At 40.2% G+C, this 20,345-nt stretch overlaps 1 protein-coding gene across 2 annotated transcripts in view; it reads left to right on the top strand.

Moving 5' to 3' along the window:
* Window positions 1-20,345, top strand: part of fam20b (FAM20B glycosaminoglycan xylosylkinase) — a 36,128-nt gene that overhangs the window by 3,033 nt on the left and 12,750 nt on the right. For both annotated transcript variants that reach the window (XM_040040288.1, XM_040040289.1), the window contains exons 3-5: window positions 611-858; window positions 956-1,042; window positions 1,157-1,266. In XM_040040288.1, the coding sequence (XP_039896222.1) occupies window positions 611-858; window positions 956-1,042; window positions 1,157-1,266 (445 nt within the window). The remainder of the gene's footprint in view (window positions 1-610; window positions 859-955; window positions 1,043-1,156; window positions 1,267-20,345) is intronic.

The raw sequence follows: 20,345 nt of genomic DNA on the forward strand, positions 1-20,345 counted from the left end.
TATTTCGGTGCTTTTTTTTTCCTGAGCTGTGATACACTTTAGATTCTAGCCAATCATTTTACGTTTCCGAGGATAGTAGGCGGGTCCAGGTACGTACGTTCTTTTAGAGCAGAGCTACAGATTAAAAATGCCCAAGGCGAAGCGGTCAAAAGTCTGGCTGTACTTCACAGCAAAATATGCAAACTCAGCAGCCTGCAACAAGTGCTTTAAGCTGATACTGTGATACCGTCAAAGGAGGTAACACCTCAAATCCGATGAAACACCTGGCGACGCATAGCGTTTTTAGTATGTATACTTTTAATCCTATTTGGATTAGAGAAATTCCAAAATAAAATAATTCTGGAAAAAGAACAGCTCAAAGAAATCATTAAAAGACTTAAATAACTGTGTCACTCATGCCCATGATGAGTGGATGGAAACTTTTGACTTTTACGTTAAAAAATGTGCTTTCATTGGGATCACTAACTGGATGCACAGTCATAGCCAACAGTGTTATAAAGCATTTAAAATATGCTGGTCTTGTTTAAGTATTAATAAACTAAGTTTCATTATTTAAAATCTTATCTTATGTTATCTCATGCAATGTGTTATTATTACTCATCCCTCAAAGATGGAAGCTGGTCTTTCACTGTCTCGGGGCGCTCGCCTTACCAACACCCTCCAGTCTCCATGGGAGATAGCAAGCCAATGGGTGGGCCCCAGAGAGGTGTACCCTGAAGAGACTCCAGAGCTGGCTGCTGTGCTTACTTCCCTGAGCTCTGCCAGGATAGAGCGGGCAGATGTGGGCTATAAGGGCACACAGCTCAAAGCCTTGCTGGTGCTAGACGGAGGACAGAAAGTGGTCTTCAAACCCAAGAGGTGAGGCTTAATTAAAAAAAAATTCTGTCACAGATTGATTTATTCTTCTTACTTTTGTTTTATTATTTATTTTATTTTTATTTCCACCCTCGCTCAGGTACAACAGAGACTATGTGGTCGAAGGAGAGCCATACGCAGGCTATGACAGACACAATGCGGAGGTAGCTGCTTTTCACCTGGACAGGTTTGTAATCATGGTTATTTGAGTTCTTTGTCATTTATCTTTTTAAACATTCTGTGGTCTGTCGAGAGTGTCATAATCTTCGGTCCTGTTTTGTAATCTTCGTCCTCTATGCAGGATCCTTGGTTTCAGGAGAGCACCTTTGGTGGTTGGCCGATACGTCAATCTGCGAACTGAGATCAAACCTGTGGCCACAGACCAACTTCTCAGCACTTTTCTCATGCAGGGTGAGTATCTGTGACCTACTGTGTCTTCGTTCAGAAAACCGAATCATTGACATAGCAGACAGGAAATGTGGTTGAAGGGTGGACAGCTGAAAGTTTCATATCACAGATGGTCTACTTTTCTGATAAATTATAAAAGCAGTGACATTAAATAAAGAGTGGTGCACTAACTTTTCTACTTCGGAATTTTCCCTACCAATAAAACCTGTAACGTGTGTGTGTGGGTGGGTGTGTGTGTCTTCATCTTCTTTAAACAAGACCAGAACCAGAAAAACTGGAACACTGTTTGCTCTATTTCTCCATTGTGTTTTGATGTCATCAAGCTGCCACCTCCTCTCCGTTTGACACGTATACAGTGTACAAGAAGTGACACATTGGACATATAAGGTCTTGATGTAAACGGAGATGATCAGGCCCCATCTTAAAGCAAAGACCGCCCCACGCCAATAGAACACTTCACTCTCTGGCTGCTGGTTTACGTGTCGTTCCTAGGGTATTTAAAACTAGAATGGGAGGCAGAGCCTTGAGTTTTTGGGCTATTCTTCTGTAGAAGCAGGTCCCATTTTAGATTTGGGAAATGAGACATCCTCTCTGCTTTTAAGATTAATCTTAAGACTTTTCCTTTTGCTAAAGCATAGAGTTAGGGCTGGATCAGGTGACCCTGAATACTCTCCTAGTTACACTGCAATAGGCTTGGCTGCAGGGGGGCTTCCCATGATGCACTGAGTATTTCTTCTTCACTCAACCTCTTTTAACTCTATGTGTTTATGCACCTTTTTTGCATTTAATTATTAGTTATTACTAACCCTGAGCCTGGTTCTGCTGGAGGTTTCTTCCTGTTAAAAGGGAATTCTTTTCTTTCCCACTGTCACCCAGTGCTTGCTTAAAGAGGGTCATCTGAATGTTGGGGTTTTCTCTGTTTTATTTCAAGGTCTTTAGCTTACAATATAAACTAGCGTGAAGTGTTCTAATTTGGCACAATATACAAAGGATTTTATTTATTTTTATCTCAAATTACTGCATTAAAAATGTTACAGAAGGCTCCAGCAGCACAGTAATAATAATATGGACGGCTCTGATTTCACTCTATTCATAAAATGCAGTAAATAAATACCCCACTCATGAATGTTGACTTTCGTAGAATGTATTTAGCCTGATGTTCGTCTTTTTTCCTAACAATGACTTTGAGGGCAGCACTGTTGCCGCCCATCATTCCATCATCAGGCTGGGGTCTTTCTGTGTGGAGTTTTTACATGTTCTCCCCGTGTTTGCGTGGGTTCTCCCTGGGTACTCCATCTTCCTCCCACAGTCCAAAGACATGCAGTTAGTGGGGATAGGTTAATTGATGAATCTAAATTGTGCATAGGTGTGAATGCGGGAGTGAACGTGAGTGCGAATGGTTGTCGGTCTGTGTGTTAGCCCTGCGACAGACAGGCGTCCTGTCCAGGGTGTACCCCGCCTCTCGCCCTATGACAGCTGGGATAGGCTCCAGCGCCCCCCGCGACCCTGAAAAGGATAAGCAGAAGCAGATGGATGGATGTCTTTATCGAATGTTCATTTTCTACAACCACAAACAGAAGAACAAGACTTGCATAAACAACCGATTAAAAAAGCAAACTCCCTCTTCTGCCCTTACTCATACATCAGTCTTGCGTTCACAGACAGTTTTCAGTATCCTCTTCAGATAAGTCGGTATTTTTGCTAAAATCCATAAATGTCACAGATACATGCCCAGAGATTTCTAGCTTACCTTAAGGCAAGGCAAGGCAAATTTATTTGTATAGCACAATTCAACAGCAAGGTGATTCAAAGTGCTTTACAGAGACATTAGAAACAGAGACATTCCACTGTCTGTATTCAGACATATGTCATTAAACACTTTGGTCAGAGCGGTTTCAGTGCTGTGGTTCTGTCTAAAACCTGACTGGAAGGCATCGTAGCAGTTATTCTGTTTTAAGAAGTAACTGAGCTGTTGAGAAACTGCTTTTTCAATGATCTTACTTAAAAATGGGAGATTTGAGATCGGCCTGTAGTTGTTCATTTGTGTCTTGTCAAGATTGTCTTTTTTCAGTATAGGTTTTATTACAGCAGTTTTTAGTGATTCTGGAAACACACCTGATAATAAAGAAAAGTTGACGATCTGTAACAGGTCTGACTCTAAAGTCTTTGAGACCTTTTTGAAAAAACTTGTTGGCAGAACATAAATACATTTTTTTCTCGTGGCAGGTTTGATTGTATTTTGTTTTGCCCTTTGAATACTTCTTGGTCTATTTGTTTTCTTCTGTAGCATTGCTGTAATTCTTTTTGCATTTAGCAGGCCACCAGTAACTTTTCACTCTTACTATATATATATTTTTCTGAGTATAAACCAAACAGCTAAGATTTTAGATCCAGCAGACGTTTAGAAATGTTTCTTCCTCGTTACAACCTGCACATCTTCCCAACATTTTTGGGAGGATGTGCAGATTTCGTGCACCTGGACACAATTACATTTACCGTTAGCGAGTTATCGCGGATCGCTGCATGTGTGGGGCTGAACGGCGCTAACGCGTTAACGAGCTAATCACGCTAACGTGTCGATGCCGTGCAGCCCCACACACGGAGCAATCCGCTCTAACTCGCTAACAGGGATTTCCCGCTTTAGTGCGGTTATGGCATTAACGTAATTTTAACGAGATTAACACTGACAGCACTTTTTTTTTTTTTTTATAACGCAAGCTATTTTCCAATCTTACCAATTCTAAATCTTCCCTCCATGTAGCAAACTTATTTATATGAATTTTCCACTGATCATTCAAAATAGAATGATCAGCCGTCTGAGTTGAAGACACTTAGTGGAATGTTAATGTTTATTATTAAGTTTATATTTGATTCTCAGCTCCTAATGCTAGGCTTTTACTTTTTTGGCAATTTGCATTTACTGTTTAAATATCATAAAAGTGGTGTCAGTGAAAATGCTGTTGCTGAACAGAATGTGTCAGTACAATGCCATTTTAATTTTCTGTTAAGCTTAATTTGTGTTCCATTCCAACGACTTATGGAAACCCCCCTTTGGCTTTTTGTCAAGGTAATCATAATGATACAAACTTCCAGATCGGTCTACAAAAGAGTCATCCACTAACTCTGTTAGTACTGACAATGACTTCCACTCCTACTTTAAATATTTTCATGGTCTTACTGCTATGTACACACAGTGGTGATCATTCAGGGTCAGTGAACAGCCTGTTTATCTTTATTGGCTGTTACAAGTACAAGATCCGGGTACTTGTCATGCGCTATACAGTACTAGGCTTTCTTGTAATGTTTTTAAAGTGATCTAAACTCTTTGTTGTTGTTTTTGTTCCTTGAATTTCCGAAGACCTATTAGCTTGGTATATCTCAGCATGGTATGCAGTGTGTTCTTAAAATAAAACTAAGGAAACTGGACAAGTGGAGGGGGGGGGGAAGCGACAGGCCTAAAAACCTATATAAAGTAGATGAACAGGATGTAAACGTCAAGAAACTTGATTCATCTAGTGAAACCACATTAGAAATGGTCTCAGTGGAAGGGTGGCTGTCAGGAAGCCATTCTTATGAGGTGGGGAGGGGGGCAAACTACACGTCCAGTACATTACTGTAATGACTTTTCTTTTCTTTTTTTCTTTTTTTTAATTCAAATTGGAGGTGGTCAGAAGAGAGGTAAAACAGTACTTCTACTTAAAAACAGTCTTTAAGTAGTCTTTTCTTGTCTAATGGGGCGTTTGCTTCAGGCTTTGCTGTGTACTTGGTCATACCGAGTGTTGACTTTGAATCTCATTAGAAACTATACAAATTCTGTTTTTGCCTTGTGTACTCTATTTCCATTTGTCTGCACATATTTCAATATAAAATGGGGCATATTTTCAATTTTCCTAAGAAAATGTAAAGAAGTGATGTTGGATCAAGACTTTTTGGACGATATTGTATATACCAATGCTTTTCAGTGGGAACACATGCACTTAAAACAGCATATAGGTATATAAGTGGGTGATCTGAAACTAAATGAGTGAACACGGGTGAAGAGTCAGGCGTATCTTTGGAAGGAAAAAGTTATAGCTTTTTATCAAACCCCCTGTCAGCAGATTTCAGCTTGTGGAAATGTGATCTCATCACGTTCTACACAAACGGAGCACACTTGTCAGATAAATGTTGTCGTGAAAAAGCAAAAATGAAAGCTCTCTGTATCACATCTGTATTTATAAAAATTTGCCATATTCTTGTAAACTAGTGAGAGACTGAAATAGATCCAGCCCACCCTTGCTAATAGTGTTACCCACATTAGCCACAGGCAGGGAGGATAGGAAAAAATGATGACGATGTGTAACCATGATCCTTTTTTGACATAGCTGAGTGATATGTCACGAATGTTTTGGTTTTTTTGTTTGTGTGTGTGTGTGTGTGTGTGTGTGTGTGTGTGTGTGTGTGTGTGTGTGTGTGTGTGTGTGTGTGTGGGGGGGGGTTAAAATTTTAAACCAGCAGTTTGATAAAGTGACTTTGCTGCTGTAAATGTGGTGAAGATATGAATGATCACTTTTGGGCGGAATTTGTTCAGATAAAATCACAACACACTGCAGAAATGTACTAATTTGACATTTAGCTTTAAGATGACGTGTTAGGCTTCACACACATACAGCTTTTTGCACAACTTAATCATGTAGTGGGCTAAATCTGTCAGTTGCAATTGTACCGAAAAAGATTTTAATATAATCTTTTGGCCAGATTGTCCACTGCTAAATGTGGTGTTATTGAATGAATAACTTTCCTTTATTTGACTCATTTGTCCACTTTCTTTTTCATTCTGATTTCAGTTTTTACTCTGTAAATCACTTTTGCTCTCATTCTCACTCACCTTGCTTGTGTGTGTGTGTATATATATGTGTATATATATTAGGGGTGCAACGATATTCGTATCGATATTGAACCGTTCGATACAGTGCTTTCGGTTCGGTACGCATATGTATCGAACAATACAACATTTGTAATTTATTTTATCAACTTTCCTTCTGACGATGCTGTCTGTGTTGAGCGCTCAGTGAATCTGCGTTCGACTACTCCGCCTAGGCTGCACTGTTGAGCGCAGATCCACTGAGCGCTCAACACAGACAGCATAGTCAGAAGGAAGAGCGCAGGGCAAGCTAGCAAGACAGAAGTTAAGCTCTCCTTGCAACATGGACCTCCCCCACTCTCATTCAGATCTGGCGTTTGGAATTATTTTGGTTTTCATGTGACGTATGACCCTGAAGGTAAGCGAGTCATGGACTAAAGTAAAACAGTATGTTGGATGTGCCACGCAATGCTTAATTACATGGGTGGGAACTAGTGTGTTAGCGCAGTTAGCTCGTTAACGTGTTGGCCGTCTAGCCCCATGCACGGGGCGATCGGCGGTAGCTCGTTAACGGAGATTTGCCGTGTTGTGGCGTTAAGGTCATTTCAACGAGATTAACCTGAAAGCACTAGTGGGAACACAACAAATATGACTGCACATTTACGCCGACATCATCCTAGTGCAAAGACAAAAACAAGCATGCTACTAACTTTAGCCGAGTCATTTAGACAGCTGTTAGCACATGATTCTCCTTATGCTGCTGAGAATATAGCCCAGAAGAAGCGGATAGTATAGCTTTTATTTTGGAAAGAGACATTTCTCTGTAATAAACTCTCTTTTCCAAAGATGAGTAATTCCTCAATCAGATACAGGGCTCGCAAAATCGCTAGCCCGACGTCCTGGGGCTAGCGATTTTTTTCAGACGGGCTACCCTGCCCGTCGGGCTATTGTAGGAAGGAAAATATATGTCAATGCTTTTGCATTCTTTCAGAAATGTAGCTGGGTAATTATGTCATTGGCATCGGTGAGCCACTGTCAATATGTGACATATTGAAATCGCGTTTGAATTTGCGCTTGTTTTTTTGCTTTCACTTTGCAATCGTGCGAACTGTGTATAGAGAGCGACAGCACTGATCTGTGAGTGATGATAATTTGTGCACCAATTCCTCTGACATCGTCTTATTAATCGTTAGCTTACTATGCAAACATGACAAGTGAAATCTCTCGCAGCAAGCTTAAACATGTGAGAGGTTGATCGCGCAGAGAATCGCTGAGCTTATGTGAGTCCGTGTGTAAAAGCAGCACGATATATATTTTAGTTCTGCTGAGCCAAATAAGACAGGTCGGGGTGAAGAAGTGACAGCCAAAGAAAAGCTTACCACAAAATGGAGAAGTTATGACAAATGAGACTATAAGGCAAAAAGAAAGTGCAGCTTTATGGTTTCATGGACAAAAGAATTTCTGTGGCTGCAATATGATGAGCTAAATAACCAGGGGTGCACATAAGTGGTCCGCAGGTGCGCATTCGCTGTCAAAATAAAAAACGCGCACAAGGGTTAGGGTTAAATTTAAAAACTGTACTTTTGAGTTAAAATATATATTTATAATTTTAATAAATGACAAATTAAAAAGGCATGAACATTTTTTTTGTATCGAAAAAATATCGAACCGTGACACCAAAGTATCGAACTGAACCGAACCGTGAATTTTGTGTATCGTTGCACCCCTAATATATATATATATATATGTATGTATATATATGTATGTATGTGTATATGTATATATATATGTGTATATGTATATATATATATGTATATGTATATGTATGTATATATATATGTATATATATGTATATATATATATATATATATATATATGTATATTTTATTATTTTTTTAATTTATTTATTATTATTATTATTATTATTATTATTATTATTATTATTATTATTTTTTTTTTTTTTTTTTTTTTTTTTGTGCCTTTTGCACTCACAGCACTAAACAAGGACACGGTCCTGCCGAGTCCGGTCTGCTGGTGTTGCCACATAGTCACATGAAATCAGATCAAATTTGTTACTGTCCTTTTCTAATTGGAAGATGAGAACCAGCAGAGATGATCAATAAATCGGACGCAAAGCCAGACACGCCTTAAAAATGTTTAGTAAACTGGGAACTCAACACATTTAAGCCACAAAAATCAGTTTACCTACCTGTGAAAGCAGATGTACGGTGTTTTCTGTGGCTCACTGCTTTGTTTTGAGATCTCAAATGTGATTATCTCTTACTTACTAATAAATTATCTGCTGCTATTTTCATTTTGAAGGTACATTTTGTTGTCCAAGCATGTTAATGGTATTTCAATAATGAAATTCTACAAATTAATTTAAAAAAATCAATTAAATAAAAAAACAAAAATCAAACATCTACATAAAGTATTCAGAGCTTTTGCTCCTCTGGCTGTGTACTCAAGGATGTTCACAGAGTGATCTCATAGCACTCCTTTGTTATATTGACTGCTTTGGGCCTTTGTCCTGTTTTGAAGATAAAGCTTTTCCCCACTCCAAGGTCCAGAGAGCTCTGGAGCAGGTTTTTGATCAAACATGTCTCTATATATTGCTGCATTAATCTTTCCCTCGACCCTGACCGGTCTTTTAAGTTTCTACTGCCAAAAAACACCCCTGCCATCCGCTGCCACCACCAGCATGCTTCACTGTAGAGATGGTATTGACCAGGTAAGGAGCGGTGCCTGGTTTCTTCCAGACATGATGCTTAATCAGTGCGCTAAGTCTTTTTCATTAGACTACAGAACTTTGTTTCACATGGTCTATGAGATCTTCAGGTGCCTAAAGGTAAACTTCAGGTTGACGGTTATGTGCCTTTTACTGAGGAATGGTTTCTGTCTGGCCAGTCCATCATATAGGCCGGATTGGTCGAATGTTTCAGAAATTATAGTCCTTTTGGAAGGTTCTCCTTTTTCCTCAAAGCCATCTTGGAGTTCTGATGAATGAATGAATGAATGAATGAATGAGCATCTGGTTCTTGGTCACCTCTCTGATTAAAACCTTCTACCTTGATTACTCAAAATTATTTGGTGGCCAGCTCAAGTGAGAGTTGTGGTGTTTTTTGGATTTCTTCCTTTTATGGATGATGGAGGCCACTGTGCTCACTGGGACCTTTGGTGCTGCAGAGTTTTTTCTTTACCGTCCCCCAGATCTGCGCCTCGATATTATCCTGTCACCAAGGTCTACAGACAATTCCTTGCTCTGACATGCGCTGTCACCTATAAGACCTTATCTAGACAGGTGTGTGACTTTCCAAATGATCTTCACTCAACTGAATTCACCACAGGTGGACCTATTACCACAGGCGGGCTTGGACGAATTAAGTTATGGAAAAATCTACAAGGTGATCAGTGGAAACAGGCTGCACCTATGCTCAGTTTTAACTGTCATGGCAAAGGCTGTAAATACTTACTGACAAAATGAGGAACAAGTCAACTACTGTAAATACTTTCTGGAGGCACGGTATGTTTTCGCCACGTTTGGCATAACTTTAAACTTGGATTTTGTGGATGCAGTAACAAAATGTGTTTACAGACGGACCATCAGGCCATGCACTGATTTCCTCTACTTGGTGAAGTGATTATAATGGTTTACCACTGAGGTTCAAGTTTGGCTTTTGTTTTACTCCCTCATTTAGCAATTTAAAAGTAAACTAGAAAAATTTGCATTTCCTGCGAAAATGCTGTGTGGATGCTTTAAAGCTGAAGCTGTCTTCAAAAACTAGCTGAAAAAGCTGAAAAGTTGCAGAAATTGTAAAAACTTTGCATAAGCAGAGGAACTTTGCTAAAATGTAATAACTTAGCAGAACTGCAATATCTTAGAGGAAACATAATACTTGGCAGAAATACAATGGCATAGCAGAAATATTGTAACTTACCAGAAACATGATAACTTCTCAAAAATACAAGAATTGAGGAGAAATAGTATAAGATAACAGAAAGAATATATTTAGCCAAAAATACAGAAACACTATGATTTAGAAAAATAGTACAACATAGCATAAATACTGTGATTTACCAGAGACACTGTGATGAACTATGAATATTGTAATTTTTAAATTAATACTATGTTTTAGCACAAATACTGTCATTTGGCAGAAATATTATGTTTCAGCACAAATACTCTGGTTTAGCACAAATATTATAACATAGCAGAAATACAATTATATACCAGAAATGCTATATTTAGAAAGAAAAATATAATATAGTAGAAATACTATGATTTAGCAGAAATACTGTAATCAGCACATATACTGTAACATGACAGAAATTCCTCCACTTAGTAGTAATACTTTAACATAACACAAATGTTATGATTTGGCACAAAAATCATGATTTGTCAGAAATACTTTAGCAGAAATACTATGATTGAGCAGAAGTACTAAGATGTAGTAAAAGTACTTTGATTTAACAGAAATACAATTATGGAGGAGTAATACTTTAAAATGGGAGAAATATTGATACACACACATACACAGAGCCTAAAGGGAAGAGTATTTGTGCCATGGAGTGTTAACAAGAATCTGAGGTCCATATTAGAAAAGCTGGTAAAATCATAAAAGTTTGCAGAATTGTAATAAATGATAAATATGAATTACTGGTCTGTGATAGTGTATTAATTTGTAGGGAAAAAAACATGTTGACAAGGTGGAATCGAACCCACGACCTTTTTGTTGTCATAATTACCCAGCTACATTTCTTGTTAAATGAAAAAAATCAGCAAAAAATATATAACAGCCACACAATCACAAATATGTACACATAAGGAAACACACATGCACAGAGAGACACACACACAGGATCCAATTCAGTCAACCAGTCTAAATATATTGAATTTGAATCTTACAATGAGATCATCCCATTAAAAGGCTCTCTCTCTCTCTCTCACTCACTCACTCACTCACTCACACACACACACACACACACACACACACACACACACACACACACACACACACACACAGGGAGAGAGAAGTTTCTAGGTCAGCCTGGGAGCTGCTGAATTTGAATCCACCAATCAGAGAGGCTGTGTACTTTTTCCCGCCAAAACAGGTGCACGCAGCACAGAGAGACACAGGATTTTTGCAGTCTATTTCTCATAGTGAGGACTCCCCTCAAACAAATGACCATAATTTCCTAACTGTAGGGGCTAGAGCGGTCATTCTTACACCGTTTTGTTCAGAAGAGATGGGGGAATCTTCCAGTGTTGACAATTTATCATTAAAATATGAATTATTAAAGATATTTGACTTGTAATGCACCATAACTGAGTAGAGCGAAGCAAAAACTGCCTTGACTTGCCCTCAAACAACGCTTTGTAACTCTAAATCTATTTGGAGTATCGATATCATTCTTTCACCGTAAGAGACAGCAGGCTTTGGTGAACAGTCATGGAAATTTTCAGGTTTCTGTGGAAATCCAAACAAAAAGTTATGACGAGAGAAAAAAGTGGTTCATTTCCAGAGTTTGAAATCTGAAGAAATCTGAGCGAAGGACGAATTTCCTACCCTCAAACAAGTCCAACTCATTTCAGAACGGTAATAGGTGAGAAAGAAATTCTTGAATTGTGAGCGTCAGGAGTGTCTGAAGATATACGGGGACAAGCCTCATGTCTTAACTTTGCTTCGTTAAGGAGATATGACGATTCGAATATGCCTCTCATTACAGAAATCAAGCGGTGATTTTGAACAAACTCTCCATTGACTTTCTATGGAGAGTTTTGCGACTTTGTGTTGGTCTGAGGAGATTTGCCAAAATTCTATAAATTCCACAACAATGATAGTGACATTTCCTGAAAGCCAGCAAAAATACCTACGTTTTGATGTATAATTTGTGGAAGTTGAGTGAAAATTGAGCAAGTAGCAAGAAGTTGTTCGGACATGAAGAGAAGACTGCAAAATCTTCAGTGGCACACTGGAAGCCAAGAGCATAGCAACCATAACAACGCATGTATTTTGTGAAAAATCACAATTTTGCAACTCAAAACTTTAAGAGGCATAAAAGTAAAACGGTAAAAGATTTGAAAAAGCTGATTTATACCTGAATAGCCCAATAATTTGAGAACATTTTAAAGTTTGAATGGTTGTTCTAGGTGAAAATATGAGGAAGTAGTTAAGTTTCAAAAACAAGCAAATTTTAGCAGAATTGCAGAAGTTTCCTATTCATTTCAAATTAAAGGAAAAAAGCTTAATATTTTAAAAAGTATAATAGTGAAAAATACCAAAAGACATAGCCGTCATTAGCAGAAATAGCAGAATAGTTTAAAATTTGAACGGTGAAAATAGCACAAAAATTGTGGAAGTAGATCCACGGCGAAAAGTGTACGGAAACATCAAGAAGGAACTCAATAGTGTGGATGCCTCAAAGCATCCACACAATAAATAAATGGCTGCAGTTCATTGCATTTGGGCATGTAGATATTGTCACCTGCTAAAGTTCAAATTAAGCATGTAAGCTTGCAAATGAAATGTAAATGTAAAATGTAAGTTCAAAATAAGCATGAATGGGGAGGAGAGAGCACCTTTAAAGTTTAAAAAACTGCTCATCTACTGGGAATTTTGCAGAGCAACCTCTAGAGAAAATATCCAGTGATTAACAATTCTCACTGGATTTGTCTTGTTGAGGTCAGAGGCGAATGAGAAGACTGCTTTGAAGGAAGGAAGGTAGCAGTTACTAACCAGAATACCATAACCAAGGTATTCTGAAGAGGGGCACATTTGGATTGTAGGGTCAGAAAGTGGCATAAACAACAGAAAAGCATGGATGCATCCTGACTTATATGAACGGTGATGGTGTAATGGTGTAGAGATACATTCTTGGCAGCGTTTGGGTGCCTTATGCCTGAATTAGGCTGCAGTTGGAAATCTACATGAACATCTACATCTACATGAAATCTACAACGTTGCTAGCGACCCCTCTTAATGTACGCCATAACATTCTACGCCAATCAGAGATGTTGTGGGCTGCATCAACCAGATGTGTTACATTCCTCGGGATGTCTACGGCATAGAGATATACTATACTGTACAAGTTTACTTCTTTAACATGACTGCACTACATCAGTTCTCTATCCAGCACAGCACCTTTAGGATTGTTGAATCTGTTCCACATAGAATTAAAGTAGTTTTGAAGGCAAAACTGCATGCAGCCCAGTGCCAACAAGGCACTAGCAGAATGTCTTTATTTGTGAAAGAATAAATCTTTCTGGGATTCTTTTTTTCTGTATATCCAGTCATAACCAGCGGTTTTATTACCAATGTCCCAACATTTCTTTGCATTTTTTAAGCCACTTATAGTGTTTAAACAGCTTGGAAGTCATGTATGTTGGCAGTATACAACTTCTTTTTTTATGGGTAATCAATTCTAAATTAATAACTAAATCCTAACCATCTGTAGTTTGTGTGATAAATGACACTTTGTTTCTGTTAGTAGTTATTTATTCATTTATTTATTTATTTTCTTGCCTGAAAAATCAAAATTTGTCTTGTTTGGTTTTGTCATTAACACGGTGTAAAAGTGTTTTGTTTTTGTTTAGGTTTTTTTTTTTTTTTTTTCCATATTTCATTACCAGCTTTTCAGGCCATTCATATAGTTGGCTTTGTAATGTAAAGCCAATTCTTTCTTTCAATGAACTCATGAGTCGTCTCTAAAAGGTACAGCATAAAAGCTGCATACCCGGGGTAACGGCAGCTACACAGATGTGTCATTTACTTCTTACTGGTGGTGTTTAATAAAGGAGAACTTCAAAGAGGTGTTTGACGCTAAAGAGGCCTGCCCCCACCTTCATGTAGTCACACATGAAGTTTTGGTTTTATTGTCCAGATTTGTACAAACATTACACATTTTCTGATATGTTTCAATGGAATTTCGTTCTGTAGGAAAAACCCGCTAGAAATTTGCAAAACGATGTCTCGATTACCAAGAGCCGCTGTGAGAAAATATTAGTCTTTGATGTGAGTGAGCGAAACATTTACAGCTGCATCAGCAAACATAGATGTTAGAAGAAGTCATTATCTGAACATCTATTAGAGTTGAAACCACTTCCGTGTACAAGTTTGATCTCGTAATTGAGATAATTTGTCCTAAGAATTCATTGTCAAAAGCCTGTCTTAAATGAGCTGAGTACACAAACATCACCAAGTGTTAGATTTTTTTTTTTTCTTCACAAAGCCAACTTTGAGCAGAAAGAAGTGGAGACAACGTTATTTAATCACACACCATCAGTTCACAGTGAATTAAACATAAATGTGCTATAACTAAAATGTTCACACCCACTTAGCAGCAGATTCTGCATAGATGGTACAGGTAAAAAATAGCAGCAGTAAATGAACCACGTCATACAGTAGCTGTTAGCTCAGACCTTGACATAAATGGAGATAAAATTGGACCTTTGAACATATTAACTCAGTTTTTATGTTGTGCTTGTGGAATGAAATACCGTATGAATAGTGTGAACTTTGTATCAAGTTGATGAAACAGTCATGGCATTACTGCTACACAGGTGGGCATTTATAAATAAATTTAGATTTTTTTTTTAAATTATATGCATTTATAAGTTTTTGCTTTTGGGAGTTTTAATTTGTTCCATTTAGTTTTACAATAGTAGAAAAAGAAAAGCTTAATGTGACCTTGCAGATAAGTGTAATTCTCTTTGACACTGATTCACACATCCAGCATGAAGAATACAGCTTTATTAATTTATCTTAATCTATTTTAAAGCAAGAAAAATAAGGGATTTTTTCCTTGTGAGTTTTGTAACTTGCCATGTAAAAGTGACATTAGAACATGTAAATTGCTTTCAATCAGAATCTAGAGTCACATATAAACTCACCAGCGATTAGCTAGCACTAGGTTGGACTCCCTGTTTGCCTTTAGGACTGCCTCAAATCTTTATGAGATAGATTCAACCAGGTGTTCAAAACATTCCTCAGTATCACACAGTTTCTGCTGACTTTTACCGGTGCAAATCTCTCGTTCTGCCACATCCCAAAGGTGCACTATTGGATTGAGATCTGATGCCTGTGGAAGCCAAGTACAGTGAACTCAATATCATGTTGAAGCAGCCAGTTTAAGATTATTTGAGTTTTGTGACATGCCTCGTTATCTTATGGTAGCATACTTGGGTAGCATGTAAGTTTGTCTATGTTTTGTTTTGTTTTGTTTTAAATTTCATCTTTTTTAACACCTCCACCATCCAAAATTGCAGCACAAATCAGATCAGGCAACATGGCAATCTTAATCTTCAGGCAATCTTCTGTCCAGTTTTGGTAAACCTGTGTAAACTGTAGATTTTCTGTGCTGTAACGCAAGATCAGCTTTGGATCAGGAGGATAAGAAACTAGCTTATAGGTTGCTTGTAAGCCCCCTTAATCTACTTTCAATGGTAGTTTAAATAATATTTTAAATATTCAGAACTTACTAATACCAGACTCAGCTTTACAGCTTTGGTAGACTGAAATGAATATTTTAAAGTGCTCTGCAGTCTTATTGGTATCTCTTTGAATTTCTGCAGAAATTTATTTTATGATTTGCCTGTTAGATACCCAGCAGAAATTAATCAGTATGTTTTTCTGGTTTTAAAAATGAAAATGGATTCCCTGTATTTCATTTGAGTGTAAATTAGGGTTTTGAAATGATTAAGAAAAGTATACCACTAATGCATTACATTGGTGTGAATATTTGAAAGGTCATTGCATTTGAAACCACAGAATAAAGTTCAAGTGGTTATCTATTTATGAATCTGTCTGTGCGTGCTGTGGGAATGCATGTTCTATGCAGTTCACTTTCATTTCTTTCACTTTTCCTAAGAACTACCTAACAGTGGTTTGTAGACTACTGACAACCTGTGTCTAGCATTTTCTGCAGAGTCCCACAATTTTTAACATGCCCCAATAATATTTTCACGGACCGGCCTTTAAGGTGTCACGGATTAATGCAACAAAATAAAACCAGTACCAGTACCCACGGCCGAGCCTCAACTCTTGCGGCCTGGTACTGGTCTGTGGCCTGGGGGTTGGGGACCACTGCTCTAGATCAAGTGGACTGGACTAGTAAAATCATTACAAAGTAACTGGAAAAATGTTGGGTTACTTAACGTAATCCCTGGTTCTTTGATAACAGAGTGAGGTGTTTCACTATGGGAATCGCCTTGGTGTGACCAACTACGGAAGCTCCAATGACACCACGTCTGTCTATGACAGACCTGTCGAGCCATGCGCAGGGCTCCACCCCCTCATTCTAACACGGCCGACCAGCTCCTCCTAACTCATTCCAAGCAGATTTCTTTCCGTGCCTAAGCAAGGAGGGAAGTGTTGGTGAAACTCCTCACTCCGTTATCAAAGAACCAGGGATTACGTTAAGTAACCCAACGTTCTTTTTCTAACTTCGCTCGGTGTTTCACTATGGGAGATATGGCCAGCTCCCGAAGCTACTCTCCAGTACTACTCCAGGATCTCAGGTCGAACCTGAGGCACCAGAATCCAGCACTGCCTGAGCCATGGATGATTGTGAAACATCCAGCCGATAAAACCGGACAAACGTGTGCGGTGTAGCCCAGCTTGCTGCCGCACAAATATCCTGGACTGATACACCTCTGAACAAAGCCCAGGATGTGGCCACACCCCTAGTGGAGTGAGCTCGGAGTCCCAGGGGGGCCTGCAAGCCCTTACAGCTACAGGGAGTGCAGAATTATTAGGCAAGTTGTATTTTTGAGGAATAATTTTATTATTGAACAACAACCATGTTCTCAATGAACCCAAAAAACTCATTAATATCAAAGCTGAATGTTTTTGGAAGTAGTTTTTAGTTTGTTTTTAGTTTTAGCTATTTTAGGGGGATATCTGTGTGTGCAGGTGACTATTACTGTGCATAATTATTAGGCAACTTAACAAAAAACAAATATATACCCATTTCAATTACTTATTTTTACCAGTGAAACCAATATAACATCTCCACATTCACAAATATACATTTCTGACATTCAAAAACAAAACAAAAACAAATCAGCGACCAATATAGCCACCTTTCTTTGCAAGGACACTCAAAAGCCTGCCATCCATGGATTCTGTCAGTGTTTTGATCTGTTCACCATCAACATTGCGTGCAGCAGCAACCACAGCCTCCCAGACACTGTTCAGAGAGGTGTACTGTTTTCCCTCCTTGTAAATCTCACATTTGATGATGGACCACAGGTTCTCAATGGGGTTCAGATCAGGTGAACAAGGAGGCCATGTCATTAGTTTTTCTTCTTTTATACCCTTTCTTGCCAGCCACGCTGTGGAGTACTTGGACGCGTGTGATGGAGCATTGTCCTGCATGAAAATCATGTTTTTCTTGAAGGATGCAGACTTCTTCCTGTACAACTGCTTGAAGAAGGTGTCTTCCAGAAACTGGCAGTAGGACTGGGAGTTGAGCTTGACTCCATCCTCAACCCGAAACGGCCCCACAAGCTCATCTTTGATGATACCAGCCCAAACCAGTACTCCACCTCCACTTTGCTGGCGTCTGAGTCGGACTGGAGCTCTCTGCCCTTTACCAATCCAGCCACGGGCCCATCCATCTGGCCCATCAAGACTCACTCTCATTTCATCAGTCCATAAACCCTTAGAAAAATCAGTCTTGAGATATTTCTTGGCCCAGTCTTGACGTTTCAGCTTGTGTGTCTTGTTCAGTGGTGGTCGTCTTTCAGCCTTTCTTACCTTGGCCATGTCTCTGAGTATTGCACACCTTGTGCTTTTGGGCACTCCAGTGATGTTGCAGCTCTGAAATATGGCCAAACTGGTGGCAAGTGGCATCTTGGCAGCTGCACGCTTGACTTTTCTCAGTTCATGGGCAGTTATTTTGCACCTTGGTTTTTCCACACGCTTCTTGCGACCCTGTTGACTATTTTGAATGAAACGCTCGATTGTTCGATGATCACGCTTCAGAAGCTTTGCAATTTTGAGACTGGTTGCATCCCTCTGCAAGATATCTCACTATTTTTGACTTTTCTGAGCCTGTCAAGTCCTTCTTTTGACCCATTTTGCCAAAGGAAAGGACGTTGCCTAATAATTCTGCACTCCCTGTATAAGCCAGAGCTATGGCCTCTACAATCCAATGAACTAGCCTCTGGCATGATACGGGCCTGCCCTTGTGAGGGGAGGCCCAGGAAACAAACAGCTGATCCGACTTCCTGAATCCAGCTGTTCTGTCAACATAAGTCCCCAAGGCCCGCACAGGGCACAAAGTGTTCAGCCTCTGCTCCCTCTCTGAAGAGAATGGAGGGGGGTGAAAAGCTAGGAGCTCTACTGTAGAGCACCTGTATGACGTTTCCAACACTTTAGGGACAAAGGCTGGGTTAGGCCTCAGGCGTGCTTTAGTGAGTCCCGGGGCCAGCTGTAGACAAGAGGGGTGAATAGACAGAGCCTGTAATTCACTAACTCGCTTGGCTGTGGTTAGAGCCAACAGCAGAGTGGTTTTAAGAGAGAGAAACTTCAACCCCACTGCCCCAATAGGCTCAAAGGGGTGGTGGGAGAGGGCGTCTAAAACGACTGACAGATCCCATAAAGGCACCAGTGGTCTAGAAACTGGAAGCGTTCGACGCGCCCCTCTCATGAAGCGACATACAAGGGGGTACTGACCGGCAGGTTTATCACCAAACCCCACGTGGCAGGCTGAAATAGCTGCTAAATAGACCTTTATGGTGGAAAAAGCTCTCCTTTTGTCCAGCAAGTCTTGAAGAAATCACAACAGCTCCACCACTGAACACTGAAAAGGGATAATCTGCTTTTCATGGCACCACTCTTCAAAAACACGCCATTTACTGCTGTAAATGGAACGAGTGGAGGAGGCTCTGGCATTCTGAATGGTTTCAATAACCTTCAGAGGCATGCCTGCTGCCTTCAAATTCCACCTTTCACAGGCCAGGCCCAGAGAGCAACCTGGTCTGGATGTGGATGGTATATCTCCAGCCCCTGATCCCTCACTCTGATCAGTGTTGGGGAGATCAGGCTGAGGGGAGGGAAAGCATACAGCAGAGTTTTTGACCATGGATGGGCCAGCGCATCCACGCCCAGTGGCGCATCTGCGTCTGACAGGGAGAAAAACAGAGGGCACTGTGTGTTTTCTCGCGAGGCGAAGAGATCTACGGCAGCCCGGCCGTATCTCTGCCAAATCTGCTCCACCACCTGTGCGTGAAGCCTCCATTCTCCAAACAGTGGATTTCCTCTGGACAGGAGGTCTGCCCCCCTGTTCAGAATTCCTGGCAGCCGAGTGCTGCTCCACACAATTATTTCCCTGGCTAACCTGTGTAGCTGCCGGGAATGGGTGCCGCCCTGGCGGTTGATATAAGCAACTACAGTGGAGTTGTCTGTTTTCACTAAAATATGTTGTCCCCGGAGATACGGCAGAAAATGCCGTAAGGCTAGGAGCACCGCGCGGAGCTCCAGCACATTTATGTGATTCAGAGCGAGTCTCTGTGACCAAACACCATTCACTGCTCTGCCCGTCATAGTTGCACCCCAACCTGACAGGGATGCATCTGTGGTCAGCGTCACCCTGGATGATACTGCCCCGAGCGGTACCCCCGCAGCGAGAGCTGTCAGGCTCCTCCAAGGCCGGAGAGCCGCGATACACGGCTGCGTTATTTTTACACCACGACTGAGATGTTCTCGAGGGCGCAGCTGCAGAGAAGCGACCCACCGCTGAAAATCTCTCATCATAAGAAGCCCCAAATGTACCACCGATATCACTGAGGCCATGAGGCCGAGGAGGCGGAGACAGAGTCGGAACTGCACGACTTTCCCCAGCTGAAAACGGGAAAGACAGTGAGTGAAGGATGCGATCCTCCGCTCTGAAAGTGCGATACGATAAGAGATGGAGTCTATTCTGAGCCCCAGATACTCTGTAAACTGTGCGGGTTCCAAGTGGCTCTTTTCCAGGTTGATTGTGAACCCAAGCTCCGTGAGGTGATTCACTACCACCTCGGAGTCTTTGATCGCCTGCTCGCGCGATCGTGAGCATATTAGATAATTGTCTGTGTAAGAGAATATTCTGATGCCGCTGTTCCTTAACGGAGACAGTGCTGCCTCCACACATTTGCTGAACACCCTTGGGGCTAAGGATAGCCCGAATGGGATAGTTTAAAACTCGTACGCTACGCTCTGATAAGTGAACCTAAGATATTTCCTGTGTGGAGGATAAA

The sequence above is a fragment of the Simochromis diagramma genome, unplaced genomic scaffold, assembly GCF_900408965.1.
Source record: "Simochromis diagramma unplaced genomic scaffold, fSimDia1.1 OVJJ01000026.1, whole genome shotgun sequence".
Taxonomy (NCBI): domain Eukaryota; kingdom Metazoa; phylum Chordata; class Actinopteri; order Cichliformes; family Cichlidae; genus Simochromis; species Simochromis diagramma.